Here is a 15,664-nt window from a genome sequence, read left to right as displayed (position 1 = left end):
AGAGTCATTTGAGAACAGGAACCTTAATTGAGAAAATGCCTTCATAAGACTGACTTGTAGGCATTGGTCTGTGAGATATTTTCTTGGTTGAATGGTACCGCCCATTTAAGTAGTACCATTGCTGGCCAGGTGGATTTGTGGTGTAAAAGAAAGCAAACTGAGCAAGCCAGCAAACAGCACTCCACCACGGCCTCTGCCTCAGTTCCTGCCTCCAGGTTCCTGCTTGAGTTCCTGCCCTGCCCTCCTTTCATGATGGATTTCAACTGTAAGCTGAAGTCAATCTTTTCTCCCTAAGTTGCTTTAAACCATGACGGTTATCACCGTGATAGGAAGCATAGCAAGAGAACTGGCTTCACTGCAGTCACAAAATGTTAGCGAGGTGCTCTGGTGCCAGCAGCTGGCCCATGTGAGAGTGGCTCCTCTGAGAGCCACTCATGATGGCACTAGCATAGCGACTTCTCCCTTGCTCCAAAGCAGGCCTATCCATCCTGGCTTTCCCTCCCATATGAAACTGTGCTAGTTGATTGGTTCTCTTTAAAAAAAAATTTGTGTGTGTGTGTGTGAGAGAGAATCCCATGTGCCCTAGGCTAGTCTGAGACACTCTCTGTAGCTGGGGTCAGTGCTGGGATTAAGGATGTAACCTACCCCAACCAGGCTTATGAAGTGCTGGGGACTGAACCCAAGGCTTGGTGCATGCTAGGCAAGCACATTAGAAGCACACATCTCCAGCTCAAATGGATTATTATTCTACATTTTTCTTATTTCTTACATCTGTCTGTCTGTCTACCTGCCTAACTTATAGAACTTAGTTTCCTCCTACCATGTGGGTTCTGGGGATCAAATTCAGGCCATAACATTTGATGGTGAGTTCCCTTACCCCATCTTAAAAGCTCAGATAATGGTTGATTCACAATGGTTCCATTGAGCAGAAGAGGAAACTAAGGCACACCGGTTAAGTGAGACCCTTTGAGCAGGCAGCTGCCTGCTGGCAGCCCCACATGTTTTCCCTTCTGTTTGTGTTCTCCTCATGTTGTACTTCCCGGAGAAATCATCTCTATCTACACGATTCTTCCCAAGACACCCTGTTTCTACAGGCACTTTAGAGTTCACTGCACCACCTGGTTGGTTAACTCAAGTTTTTGTGAATACGTTTCTGGCATTTCCCATTAGGCAATCGCTGCTTCCTTAATGAATTATTTCCTGCATTCTGCTCCAGCTGGGGCTAGTCCAGAGCAGCAAGCAGCAGGGTTGCTGAGATCTATATTTCTGAATGAAGGGCTCAGGGATAGACTTTCGTGTTTATTTTCTATTCATTGCGTTGATATAATCCACTCAACTAGAAAAGTCAATGAGAAGATGGAAAGGAAAGGAAATGTCCAAACATCTAATCAGTCCCATACAAGTGCGAATCTTCTGGAAAGCACCATGGGCCACTGCCTAGGTTATCTAGGCAAGTCTGAGCTGAGGTCATTAACATTTGGAAGGCACTCTTAATTTAAAACAATTGTGGGACTCCCTGGGTTTCCCCTTCTGCCTTCAAATATTTTAGTGCATTTTTAGTCAAACGCTAGTATCATAAAAGCGCTTGTTTCCTCTGCAATGTGAGCAAAAACTGTGAAGGCCGTTGTTACAAGAGCTCAGGCAGTGTGAATGAGATTTCCTTTTCTCTCAGCCCACTTGCCTGGCTGATCTCCCAGCAGTGTTAACCAAATTTACCCCTCCCCGATATCTTCTAGGTTCTTGAATAATCCAGATGCAGTCCTGGTGGATGGGGAAAGAGGGTAACAATTCTGTCACATTCTTGAAGTAGGACAAAGCAGAGCCTCATGGGAAAGAAAATAATGGATCTTCATTTACTTGTGATGCTGGGAATGGAACTCGGGGACAAGCAACCTGGCGCTGAGCTGCGACTCTAGCCCCATCTCTAAGGCTTTTCCGGTGGAAAGAATGAGATGTGTGTTTTTCCAATTTTACAAGGCTTCCATTCTGTCCAACTTGACACTCTGAGATGTTTGTTATAGCTCAGGGATATGACACTGAGCAGAGGACGGACGGACTGCTGCAGGACTGCTACCCACAGAGGTGCCCCCAGCCCAGCTCACCTTCAAGCACCTGGAGGATGCTCCTGCCAGGCCCTCGATGAGCCCGACATTGTTTAACATTTTAATTAATGAATTGGCATTCAAAGTAACCTTGGCAAATTAAGGCCATGAATACAAACACACTGATTTATATGATAGCTGTTACCTTTGGGGGCGCACAGGGGAGATGTCTGGAGAGCTGGAAGATGCTCTGTAGCTTGACCCGAGTGCTTGTTAAATGGATCTATTCATTTGTGAAATATTTACGATATCTTCATTTTTATGGGCACTCTTAAATTTAAATTTTCACACACACACACACACACACACACACACACACACACACACAGCAGCCAAATGCCTTCCCCCTTTTTTTTCCTGTAGTCTCCCTGAGTTGGTAGGTGCAACAAAGGAGGAGGAGTGAAACACTTGCTTTGAAATTTAAACAGAGGGTTAAAAGGCACCTATGAGATGGTTAGACCTGCACAGGCTCCCACACCTCTCCCCCGACTTCATCTTCCATAAGCTGCCAAGCTTTCCCTGCCCAGGGGCCTCAGCACACTACAAGGTTAGTTTTGGGGGAAAAAACGAAGTGGGACCCTGAGAGTTTTAATACCAGGCCCTACAGAGAGCGTTGCCTTGGGTTGGAGGTAAAGGGTAGGCAGCACAGGATTGCCTCTTTTGATCAGAGATTCATCTGTGCCGGATGCACATCTGGAATTCCAGCACTTAGGAAGCAGAAGCAGGCAGATCAGGAGTTCAAGATCATCTTTGGCTGCATAGTAAATTTGATGCAAGCCTGAGCTACCTGAGAGTAAGTAAACATCAGTTTGCTACAATTGAGCTGCATTGCTTTGGATTTATTCTGATTTAGATAAGCATGATATCCATATGCCTGCCTCAGACAGGCATTAGAGCTGCTCATACGGTTCAGTAATAGAACATCTGTGTGGCACATACAAGGACATGGGTTCCATCTCCAGTACAGAGGGGGTGGGGCACTAACTGCTCTTACCTGTCTTATTCCCAGGGCACAACCTGACTGACCTTTGAAGGCCTGAAAAGGACTCAGTGGTAGAATGTCTGCCTAGCATGCACAAGGTCCTCCTTGGTTTAATTACCAGCATTAAAAAAAAAAAAAAAGGAAGGAAGGGAGGGGAAGAGGGAGGGAAGGAAGAAGGGAGAAAGGAAAGAAAGGAAGAAAAAGAAAAATATTATTGAAGGGGCCTGGTTAGATGATGCATCAGCTAAAGGCACGTGCCACCAACCCAATGACCTGTGTTCTGTACCTAGGACTTACCAGTGGAAGCTGTTCTCTGACCTCCACTTGTGTGATGTGGCATGCACATGCATACAAATAAATGTAACAATAACGTAAAAGGTGGATAGACTACACATGAAAACACACACACACACACACACACACACACACACAATGCATCAGAGCTTTACATGCGATCTTTCTTGGAGAGCTTTTCACTGGCACTGTAAAGTTGGTGGGATTATCATGTGTTCTATTGACATTCTGAGACTTTTTCATTAAAAAAATATGTATTCCATTGTAATTTGAACCCCAAACTTTACTTTAGGAATCACCTTAAAGTTCTAAAAAGGCAAGCCCTAGGCCATCACATTCAGTGTTGCTCAGTTACTAAATAATGTCAGCTACACAGCTGATGTCCAATAAACCTTTGAATTAAAAAATAAGAGTCAATAGTGTGTAAATAAATGTGGAGTCTAGGCATTGGGAGCAAGGAGGAAAGCATTTGCTCTTTTCAGTGCACCTGTGCATCATATCAAGTGTGCAGTGCAACCTCACCTTACTGCTGGAAAGAGACACAGTGGACCCCTCCAGGGCTGTCAGTCAACTGCAGCCCACTGCCTGCTCTGCGCATGCTCTTGGGGCAGGACAGACTGAGACAATTAAGGAGGCACTGGAAGAGAAAGGAGCCCTTCATCATGGAGTTGGGTTGATGTCTCTAATCCACAGGTAAGTGTTGAAGAAGATGAGCCAAGGAGATCATGAGTTCAAGGCCACCCAGGCTATATCTTGGGTTAGCCCAAATGAAGCCCTGGGTATATGTGTATATACATGCGTGTGTACATGTGTGCACATGTAGATTTATTTATTTATTATTACGTATACAGTGCTCTGCCTCATGTACACTTCCAAACCAGAAGAGAGTATTAGATCACATTACAGATGGTTGTGAACCACCATGTGGTTGCTGGGAATTGAACTCAGGACCTTTGGAAGAGCAGCAGGCGCTCTTAACCATTGAGCCATCTCCCCAGCCCCATCTTCCCTACTTTTTAATGACCAAAACTCCAACCTGCGGCATCTCTAGTTTGTTTTCTGGTTGAAACAAAACAAAACCGGAAGTGAAGCCACAGTCCATTCCAACTGATTCTGGCTTCCCACGTCTCTCGTCATGTAACCCCTGCCACTCCACACTCAGCAGCAACCCTGAGCCCGTAGCTTTTAAGCTGCCAGTCAATCAGAATGACAAGTCACCCTGACACCACAGTCCATGCTCTTCAGGTGATCTGGGCACAAATCAAGAGGACAATGCTCCATCTAGAGATACCATGGATAATAACCTAAGCTGCCTAGGACAGCTCCGTATGACCTGAGGGCAGTTTAACCAGACTTCTGGAGGGAAAGAGGCAGAGGTGTTTACGGACATCTCCTCACATGGCTCAATGTGTGTTATGGGTGGAGACTCTAGCAGCTGTACACCAAGCAGGAGCTGTGTGCTCCCGGCCTCTTGTGGACTCCTAACCCTTTCCCTTCACCCCCACGCATCTCACCACTGTGCAAGTCTGTCATAGCTATTCACTCAAATAAACTGTGAAAGCATTTAATACTTTCAGATTGAGAATGCAAATCACCTTTTTTTGTTTTGCATTCTGTTCTATTTTTGAGATAAGGTCTCACGTAGCCCAAGCTGGCCTTGAATTCACCATGTAGCCAAGAAGAACCATGTGCCCTGCCCCTCCTGCCCCTAGCTCCCTGGTGTTTCAGTTACCAATTGGTACCTTCATTTTGGAAAGCAGTTTGGCTCTCTCTCTCTCTCTCTCTCTCTCTCTCTCTCTCTCTCTCTCTCCCTCCCTCTCTCTCTCTCTCCCTCCCTCCCTCTCTTTTTAGGGGGGAGGGAGAAAGAGATGTGGGGGGAGGGGGAGAGGGAGAGGAGAGGGAAAGAAAGAGGGAGAGGGAGAGGGAGAGACTGAGTTCAGGGACCTGAGGCACCCACACTTATCAGATGCCCCTGGAGCTGGCAGTTGTAAGCCACTTAACGTGGCTGTTGGGGATCAAGATTGGGTCCTCAGCAAAAGCAGCACACATTCCTAGTTACTGAGCCATCTCTCCAGCCCCCTTTGGTTTTGGAAATGAAGACCTCATCATGTAGCCTAGGCTGCTTCTTGTTCCATTGCTAAATATTTACTCCTCCAGTACTATGTGCTATATTCACAGAAAGATCGGTAAGTGGACATTCATAGCAGCTTCATTTGTAATACCCCCCCCCTAAAGTGAGGCAACCCAAACTCCCACCAACCGATGACTAAAAAAGCAAATCCTGGCATATCAGGATGATGGAGCCCTGCTTGGTAATAAAGAGAATGAACCAGGGTACACGTAACATGTCTCAAACACATCTGAATGTGATGAGTGAAAAGAGCCAGACACACACACACACACACACACACACACACACACACACACACACACTATGTGGTTCCACTTATGTAAAGTTTTACTGAATGCAACAACTTTCTGGGTACAAGTAGAGAGCAGGTCAGTGGTTGCCATGGGCAGGGGTCCATTGATTGATAGGGTCATTATTTCACTATGGTAATCTCACCACCTAGTCATGTATAGATACATCTATCAAAGGTTACGCTTTTAGCTTTTTTTTGGGGGGGGGACTTCTTTGTTTTTTGTTTTTCTGTTTTTTCCCCCCAAGACAGGGTTTCTATGTGTAGCCTTGGCTGTCCTGGACTCGCTTTGTAGACAAGGTTGGCCTCAAAATCACAGCAATTTCCTTTGTCTGTCACCACCCCTGGCTGGTTACACTTTTCAAGTGTAAAGTACATCGAATGTTAATTACACCTCAGTTGAAGCTATTAAACCACCAGCAACCACAGAGCTGCCGACAGCCAGTGTTCAGCCTCATCCTGAGAGAGATTCACTTCACAAGCTCTGTGTAAGCACCAGTGCTTTGCTTTGTTTCTTTAGTCACAGTCGGTTGGCTGTTACCTCATGATACTCCTGTTTCTTTCTCCCAAGTGCTGGGATTACAGTCTTAATCAGCACCCCTAAGCCAGTATCAGCAGTACTTTGCTAAGTGGCAGCCCCGCATGCCTTCTACCCAGTCACTCTCTCTCTCTCTCTCAAAGCACTAACCAGATTAGGAGCCTGGAAGACAGTCCAGTGAGAAGTGCCCTGAGGAGGATTCTGCAGATGCCAAGGAAGCCTGGCTGATGAGGACAGCGATAGCCCACTCCACTAGGTGGCATCTGGACGCTTCCCTTGCACTTATTTCCAGGCAGGCTTGAGAAGCAAGAGTGGAATGCTCTAGGCTGACAACACTGATCACTGTGTTCACTTTTATATCCTGCTGTAAGTGATGAATTTGTTTTGTTTGGTGTTGCTGGGATAAAAATCTAGAGCCTCTCTCACACTAGACCAGTGCTCAGAGACTGATCTACACCTCCAGCCTTTTTAAGTAGGGTCTTTCGGTTCTGTTTGTTTAGATTTGGGGCGGGGAAGTGGTATTATTGGAATGCTGGAGACCTAACCTCATGTCTTAATATGTTAGTCAGGGTCTGTACCACTGAGCTATGTCCTAGTCCCGAAGGCTTGACTTGCTGCCTTGAATTTCATAAAAATAATTTTTAAAAAAACATTAAGTGAATTTTGTTTTGTTCTTTGTTTGTTTGTTTTGTTTTTCGAGACAGGGTTTCTCTGTGTAACAGCTCTGGCTGTCTTAGACTTGCTTTGTAGACCAGGCTGGCCTTGAACTTACAGCGACCTGCCTGCCTCTGCCTCTGCCTCCTACTCAGCACTCCTAGGATTAAAGGTGTGCGCCACCACATCTGGCGCATTAAGTGAAGTTTTGGCTTGTGGAAAAGAGAAAGAATTCCCTAGAATTACTGGAGTGGCTCTGAACATGCTTCAGCCATTTTGTATCACATATTTCTGTAATACAGAGTAACATCTTCAGCTTTGGCAATTATAAAATCAAAACAGTCAACTCTGAAAAAACACAGAAGATGCTCTGTGTCTTGCTGTGTCAAGTATTCGGCTGGCATTTAATTCATGTACATCGGTACACAAATCTGCTTTCATTGTTAATGAACAGTAAAATGTTTTGTTTTTGTGTAATTTGCTTTGGTTTTCTGAGGCAGGGCCACGTATCCCAGGCTGGCCTTGACCTCTCTGGGTAGCCAAGGATGACACTGAACCCCTAATCCTCCACCTGCAAGTGTTGGGTATACAAGCGTGCACCACTACACCTGACTTCAAAGAACTGTTTTAAAATTAAATTTCTTTCTAACAGTATTTGTTGGATTTATATATCTATCTTATATACCTATACACCAGGTTCGCACAGGAAAACTGTTTAAACTAGAAAAAGTTGAAGCAACCCTGGTGTAGTTGAGCAGAAAACACCCCAAGCTTAGGATCCATAAACGGAGACCTGCATCGCTGCGGGCCGCTCACCCGGAAAATGCTATTTAGGACGAATCCCGAGTTCTTGCACTTAAAGTCTCATCCTGAGACAAACAGGTTCAAGAAGCAGGGACCCATACCAAACAAACCCGGCCTCAGTTGTGGAAAGGGTTGACACCGGCACCACAGTGGGTGTGTCGTTGCAGACTGCTTGCCACACCCACGCTTCTGCCCCACCCTGGAAGGGTATTGTTCTGGAGTGGGAAGGTACGGGTGATACCTAGGAGAAAGGAGGAGGAAGTGGGTGGGGATAGGGAGGAAGGTGCGAGGTGCGTCACATGACTGATCGCGAAGGGGGCGGAGTCGAGCCGCCCAGACGCTGTCTGGTCGCTTAGCAATGGCTCAGCAAGGCCCCAACATGAACGTGGCGCAAAGCCGGGAGCTTCAGGCCAAGGAGTATTTAGAAAAACATCGGATCATGGAGTTACTGAACCAACTTACTAGCTCCCTCCTCTTTGTCCGACCAAGTAAGGATTTTGCTTCCATTGGCATTCTGTCTACCTCACCCTAAGCAAAGGGTCCCCAACCCGCCGCTTTGCTCCCCCGGCCCCACAACTCGGAGTCAAACAGGACAAATGGCCTCTTGGTGCCATACCTAGCGGCAGGAGGTTGACAGAGTCTGCGGGTGCCAGAGTCTGGGGACAACCCAGCTCCAGGTCCCCTTATTTATGAATGCTTAGGCCAGGTCCCTTCCACAGGAAAATGGAGACGGTAGTGCGGATCTAATGGGGACAAGACGGGACAGAGGGATAGACATGAATCCACCTAAATCAGCTTTGGCTGGAAGAGCAACAGATCTCTTCAGTTCCAAGCACTCTCTAATTTATTAAGGAAGCTAAACAATTGCTAGCATGAGCTGCCAGGATCCTCCTCGTAGCCAGTTTTTCCGGGCATTTTTATACATTAGACTCCTTTAAAATTTGGGTTATTTCATAATTCTTATTGGTGTACCATAAGACGTTATGTTGCGATGAAAACGGCATTGCATCCTCTCAGGGTGACGTGAGCCTGCCGGCCTTCATGACTCTCCAAAACCCAAAAATGTCCCTTTACTTCTGTGGAAAGAAACAGAAATACCAATCCAACTTGGAAAAAAAGAAACAAAACAAAATAAAAGACAAATAAACAATAACAACAAAACATGACTACCTTGGGGATGAGAAAAGTCTTTTGAAATATTTTATTTTTAAAATGTATTTATTTAAACGCTTATAGGTGTTTTGCCTGCAGATGTGATTGTGCGTCGTGGGCATGCCTGGTGCTGGGGGAAGGTCAGAAGAGAATGTCAGATCCCCTGGACTGGAGTTACCCGTGGTTAAACATTTGAGGACCTGAACCAGATCCTCTCTGCAAGAACACGTGCTCTTAACCACTGACCTAACTCTCTTTACAACTAAACTTCAAACAGAATGTACTACAGCCAATGTTCAGAACTGTCTGTGCTATTTTTAGAAAAATGTCTACAGCTAATATACATATATACTATGCTTTGACTACATTTCCTTTGGTTTTTTTCCTCCCTTCTTCATTGTCAACTTAATGAGGGCTAGAATCATCTGGGGCTTGCCTGTAGGGACTATGTTGATTAGGCTAATGGGGATGGGAAAAGCTGTCCACCAGGGGGCACCATTCCCAAGAGTAGGATCTGGGACGCAAAAAGAGAAAGTGAGCTGAGAAAAAGCAACCACCTCTTGGCTTCCTGCTCTTTGTGGATTTTAATTTGGAACTGTGTTAAATTCCCTTCGTCAGAGTATTTCAGCATAGCGACAAAAGAGCAACTACAACGGAGATGCCCACTTCAAGTATTTGTCAATCAAAAGGATCATGTTTTTCTTAGTATATACAGAGAGAAGCCAGGCCTCAAGGGTGGCACACACCTTTACTCCCAGCATTTGAAAGGCAGAGGCAGACAGAGCTCTGAGTTCAAGAGGCCAGCCTGGTCTACAGACTGAGTTGCCAGACAGCCAAGGAGACATGGAGAAACTCTGTCTTGAAAAAACAAATAAGTACATACAAGTACACACATACACACACACACACACACACACACACACACACGTATGTACATACATACGGAGAGGAGAGCAAGTAAATGACACCATGGTGAAATAAGATTGGTCACAAATTCTAGCAGTTGAAGTTGGCAATGGGATCGTTATCTTTTTCTTTAGGTTGGTTTTTACTTTTATTTATGTATACGTCTGTCTTAAGTATATGACATATGTGTGAAGGTGCCTAACGAGGTCATATGAGGGCACCAGATGCCCTGGAGCTGGAGTTGCAGGCTGTTGTGAGCCACTTGAGGTGAGCATTGGGAACGGAACTCAGAACCTTTGCAAGAACAGGTGCTATTAAATGCTGAGTCAGCTCCTCAGGCCCAATATCCATAACAAATTAATTCTCACCAATAACTTAAAAATGATGTTTAGCAAAGGTAGGCATGACACCTAATATTCAAAGACTAAAATGCAGAGACAGTAGCGTTTGCCATCCAGGCCTCACCATCTTATGTCTGACTTGTGCCATGACTGTCCCATTATTTTTTTGAAAGCATATTAGATTTTTCTTTTTTGGTTCTTTGAGACAGGGTTTCTCTGTGTAAGCTTTGGCTATCCCGGGCTCACTTTGTAGACCAGGCTGGCCTCAAACTCACAGAGATCTGCCTTCCTCTGTCTCCCCAGTGCTGGGATTCCAAGTGGGTACCACCGCAGAGGGCTACTAGAATTTTCATTTTAAAAATCATTTCAATAGAAGAGCCAGTTGGTCCAGTGCATAGCTTCTCTGTTAGAAATAAACATGCTGCCTCACCAGAAGGCTGCATTTGACTCAGACTCTGTTTCTGTTATCTGTTTTTTAACTGGTCACCTTCTTCCCTGTGTCATGCCATCCCTCTCTTTGTAATTTCTATCCCTATCTGCAAATTAGATCTGGGAAGCCTTAAAAAAACAAACAAAAAAACCCAAAAAACAAAAAACAAAAAATCCAAAAACGCCTAGGTCCAGTCTGGACTGTGACAGTCCTCTGCGGCTGAGCACATCTCTGCTCAGTTCCTTAGTGCTCTCCGTTGCACTGTAAATTTCACAGAAGCAACGAGTGCACCCCAAGCATCTGGCACAGTACCTCGGACATAGGCATCTGGTAATTCTTAAGTGACTATTTCTACTTGTGACACAGTTTAATTTTATATAAGAATGAGTCTCGACTATTTATTTGCAGAGAAACCGAGAGAGTATTTAATCTCTCTTTTGGAACGGCTGAGAATCGCAAAGTTAACAGGTGTACCGTTTCCTTTCTTTATGGACCACTCTAATATCCTGGCAATGTTTGAGATGATGGACACCTCGGGCAGAGGCTGCATATCATTTGTGCAGTATAAAGAAGGTCAGTGTGGCCTACAAACTAAGTAAGGAGACTTTGTCACCTTCTCTACCTAAAAAAAAATTGTATTTTGAAATTTTTCATTTTTTTTCTCCTTCTCACTTTTGCAGCCCTAAAAAACTTGGGTCTGTGTACTGAAGATGAAGTTTTGAATGACGATGGACATATAATAACTTTGGAAAAATTCAGGGATGAAGTGTAAGTTTTTAGATACTTTAATAATACGGTGTAATTTTTAAAGTATTAATACCATTGCACATGAGGACTACTGCCGTTTTGTGTATGGGTGTGTGCGTGCCATGGCACACATGTGGAGGCCAGGGAAACCTCAAGCATCAGTTTTCACGTCCCACATTGTCTCTTTGTAGTTTGACACTGCAATGTGTACCCGAGGCTAGCCAGCTCGTGAGATTCCAGGAAGCACCAAGTTTACTCTATAACATTAACCTTACATGGCTTCTGGGGATTCAAACCCAGGTTCTCACACTTGCACAGCAAGTGCTTTGCCCACTGAGCCATCTCTCCACACCCCCACTATCTTTTGAGTGAAATATTTCAATCCTTTTAACTTTCAGCAATTAGGAAGTGAAGGCAAAAAAAGCTCACAAGGGGGGAGGTGTGGGGGAGGGGGGAGGGGACGGGGGAGGGGAGGGGGAAAGGAGATGGGCAATGATAGAACTAGAGAGAAAGTTTTAGAGGCAGCTACATTCTTTTCTATTTAGAAAACCTCATCGCACCTTTAATCCCAGCACTCAGGAGAAAAAGGCAGATCTTTGTGAGTCTGGTGACAGCCTAATCTATATAGTGAGTCCTAGCACAGGCAGGGCTATGTAGAAAGACCTTGTCTAACATTAAAAAGAGGAAACCTTATGGATTCTCACACATGAGGTGAGGTGGCCCAGCCTTTTAGAATTACTAAAGCTCTCAGCTCCACACAGCAGTAGAACATCTTTGTATACAGTAGGGGAGGGAGGAGGGCAGGTGAGGAGGCTCAGTGGGTGAAAGCGCTTCCTGTGCAGCCAGAGTGTGATCCTTGGGACTCACAAAAAATGTGGAAAGGGAGAACTGATGATGCATAGCTGTCCTCTGATGTCCACTACGTGGTGACACTCACCCACACACATCATACAGGTACACACACTCATAATGACAGGTTGATGTGACTGTAAGTAGATAGTAGCAGGCATGCTGATGCATACTTGGAAGCCCAGTATGTGGGCAGTGGCAGTGGCAGGAGGGTCATGAATTCAGTGCCAGCCTGAGCTATAAAAGCAAATCGCACACACACACACACACACACACACACACACACACACACACACAGAGAGAGAGAGAGAGAGAGAGAGAGAGAGAGAGAGAGAGAGAGAGAGAGAGAGAATAGAGTGTATCTTAAAGTAGTCTCTCAAAATTCCATTCTGTAAAGTAAACATCAACAATGTAGGCTATGAGCATGCTTGACAGTTTGGTTTTTTTTTTTAGTTTTTTTGTTTTATGTGTATGAGTGTTCACCTGAGTCGGCTATGCACCACATGCAGGCAGTGCCCACAGAGGACAGAAGAGGCAGGTGGATCCCATAGGACTGGAATTCCAGCCTGTTGCGAGCCACCATGTGTGTGCTGGGCATTGAACCCAGGTCCTCTGGAAGAGCAGCCTCTTAACCAGCTGAGCCACGTCTCTAGCCCTTTGCTTGGCAACTGTAGATGGAGATATTACAGCAGTGAGAGTGCTAAATAATTGCCATGTCAGAAAAAAAAAAAACTAGAATAAAATTTTATAGGTGTAGAAATCTTCCAGCTAATTAAGTTCAATTTGTGTAAAAGCTTTACTCTCTGAGGAGTTATTAATCAAGGGATCATTGCTTGGACTGGGGATGTGGGTGAGGCACTTGCCTTTTATGAGCAAGTGCTGATCTCTAGTACCACACATGCAGAACTTCTTACTCCACATGGCCCAGGAGTAAGGAAATATGTTACAAGGAAAAAGAAAGCTCAATATTTTTTTTTTGTCTCAGATCATGGTGAAGGCTCATCTGGCAAAGGGGCGTGTTGCACAATTATAAGGACCCAATTTCAAATTCTGGGTTCCCATGACAGTGGCACATGTTCCTAGGAAAAGCAGATGGGTCTCCACAGCTCACTGGCCAGCCAGTCTAGTTAAGTCAGGGCTCTCCAGGTTCATTGAGACCTTGTCTCAAAAAGTAAGGTGGAGAGCAACCGAGGAGGGCACCCACCATTGACCTCTGGACTCCACTTACACATACTCACGTCCACAGCTGGACACACATACACAGAGAATTTTTATTTCCCCAGCTACATAACCATCACCTCAAGCAAATGATTAGAGCAGCATCTGGCCTCTGAAATGTTTCAGCCAGAGAAAAAGGTTTGCCATTGTCACAGAAATGGGACTAGGAACTGGGCAGTTGTTTAGTGACAAAGAACTTGCCGTTGGCATGCAAGCATAGAGTTTGCTCCCTAGAACCCATGTAAACAAAAATCTGACATGGTGGTATACACTTGCACTACCTGTCTAGGTGAGGCAGAGACAGAAGAGATGCTTGGACTTCCCCAAAGTCCTAGTGGAAGACCCTATCTCCAAAACAAGTTGGACATCTTAAGGAACAGTACCCAAGGTTGACCTCTGACCTCCACAGGCACACACATGTATGCTCTAGATATGCATAAATAAACACACCTGCACAGGAGTGTGTGCACAAATACAGCTAAGAAATAGTTTACATGGAAGGATATGGAAATAGAATATTAAGAACAAACATAGCTTAACCACCATCTCATGGCAGTGGGGGCTGGGTTTTAAGACAGGATCTCGCTATGTTGCCCAGGCAAGTCTTGAACCTTCTGCCTCAGTCTTCAGAATGCTAGGATTATAGATGCTTTCCACCATTCCCAGCTCACAGTGTATTTCTTAAATAAACATCGCGAGTTCCCAGACTGGATACAGGAACCTCAATTCTCAATATGCATATGTGAGTAAGTATTTCTACAGCAGCTTGGCTGCTTAGCACAGTAGAGGTCAGGTACGGCTGACCTTTGTGCTCCCACTGTCTTCAGAAATCCGCATTCTGATTTGTAATGCGATTACTCTGTTTCCCACAGCTGAGTTTACTGTTTTTTTGTTTTCTTAGGAACAGGAGGATGGAGAAAATATGGGCATCGTTTTAGTGACATCTTAACTCAAGATAATAAATGACTCTACCAAGTTTTCATTTGTCCCGTTTCATTAATTCAGAATCTTAACAGACAATTTCAGTCCAATTGTGGTCTTTGTTAAACAACCTTCCCCCCCCCCCCCAGCCCAAAGGCACACCATTTTCCAGTGTTAGGCCAATTTGCCCTCAAACTAAGCATAATCTCAGAATCTTGCTGAGCCAGTTTGTAAATTCCAACTCCATTTAAGGCTGTTGTGGCTGGAAGGTGCTCAGAAGCTGACTGAAGGGCATCTTTCAGGAGTAATGCAGAAGCGATGTTCAAATTCACAATAACGCAGGCTTCTTTTACACTGTTTAGGAAAATAAGAAAGGAAGGTGTGTGTGTGTGTGTGGGATCCTCTAGTACATCATCCATAGGATGACAATGACCTTTGGAGAGTCTACACAGCCATGACTATCTATGTGCCATCCCTGGTCTGCTTTTTTCTTTGGGGTATCCAGGCACTGCGCGCACCAGGCTGGAGTGGAGGGACCAGAGAAGGTGGGTTAGTCAGGATCCCGGTTGATGTGAGTGTGGGTGAACAGCTTTCTCTGAGGACAGTTTTTGATCAAACAGTTCTCATTTATTGGAAGTGGGACGAGGACTACATAAACACTGGGGAGTGGGTAGGGGTTTTCGGGGTGAGTGTACATCATTGGCTGGGGCCAAGGTGCTTGGAATGCTTCAATCCAGGAGTTCTAGGTGCTCGTTGGACATGTCCATATAAGAAGAGAGAAAGTTTAACCTGCAACTTGGCCGCCAGGCTGTGTGGCTGTCTCTGGGGTGGGGGTGGGGGGGGGCGGCAGAGGTTGCAAGGCTACATGTACTGAGACATGCAGGGAGGAAGCAGTCTCAGGGTGAGATTTTCGGGGTTTGGACACGTCTCAACCACATTCTTGCTTCTGACCAGCCTTGCCGGTTGCACAACTTTCCAGCCCCATATCTATGGATTTGGCGTTTTGCTCTTTAAGTATACTGGGACCACACAAGGTGCACAGGATTAATAGACCATTAAGTAGTTAATAAATAGTAAAATTGTGTTTCATTAAGTCACCAGGGTTTGTCTCAGTACACGGATGCTAACAGGTTATTAAATGTAGCTATGATTTTAGGAGTGACTTTATGATTAAGAAGTGAGGGGAAAAAAAAGAATAAAAATTAATGCATCAGGAAAGGAAAATAGCAAGGCAAAACAAAAACATAAATTGGTTGGGGTTGGTGGCACACACTTTAAATGCCAGCACCCAGGAAACTGAAGCAGG

General features: G+C 45.1%; 1 protein-coding gene across 2 annotated transcripts; it reads left to right on the top strand.

The window, feature by feature from the left end:
• Positions 1–8,112: 8,112 nt before the first annotated feature.
• EFCAB10 (EF-hand calcium binding domain 10) lies at positions 8,113–14,415 on the top strand (the record flags this gene model as incomplete). 2 transcript variants are annotated; one of them, XM_084791551.1, is made up of 4 exons in its annotated part: positions 8,113–8,282; positions 11,032–11,196; positions 11,304–11,391; positions 14,339–14,415. In XM_084791551.1, exons 1-4 carry the CDS (start codon positions 8,153–8,155, stop codon positions 14,373–14,375), a joined length of 420 nt encoding a protein of 139 aa, XP_084647677.1. In that variant the 5' UTR covers positions 8,113–8,152. The 2 variants fall into 2 exon arrangements, with proteins under 2 accessions (XP_084647677.1, XP_084647678.1); XM_084791552.1 differs by lacking the exon at positions 14,339–14,415 and having other exon boundaries at positions 8,114–8,282; positions 11,304–11,395.
• Positions 14,416–15,664: the final 1,249 nt, after the last annotated feature.

Source organism: Acomys minous, assembly GCF_964271855.1.
Source record: "Acomys minous genome assembly, chromosome: 8".
NCBI lineage: Eukaryota > Metazoa > Chordata > Mammalia > Rodentia > Muridae > Acomys > Acomys minous.
This window is presented reverse-complemented; position numbering and strand designations above follow the sequence as displayed.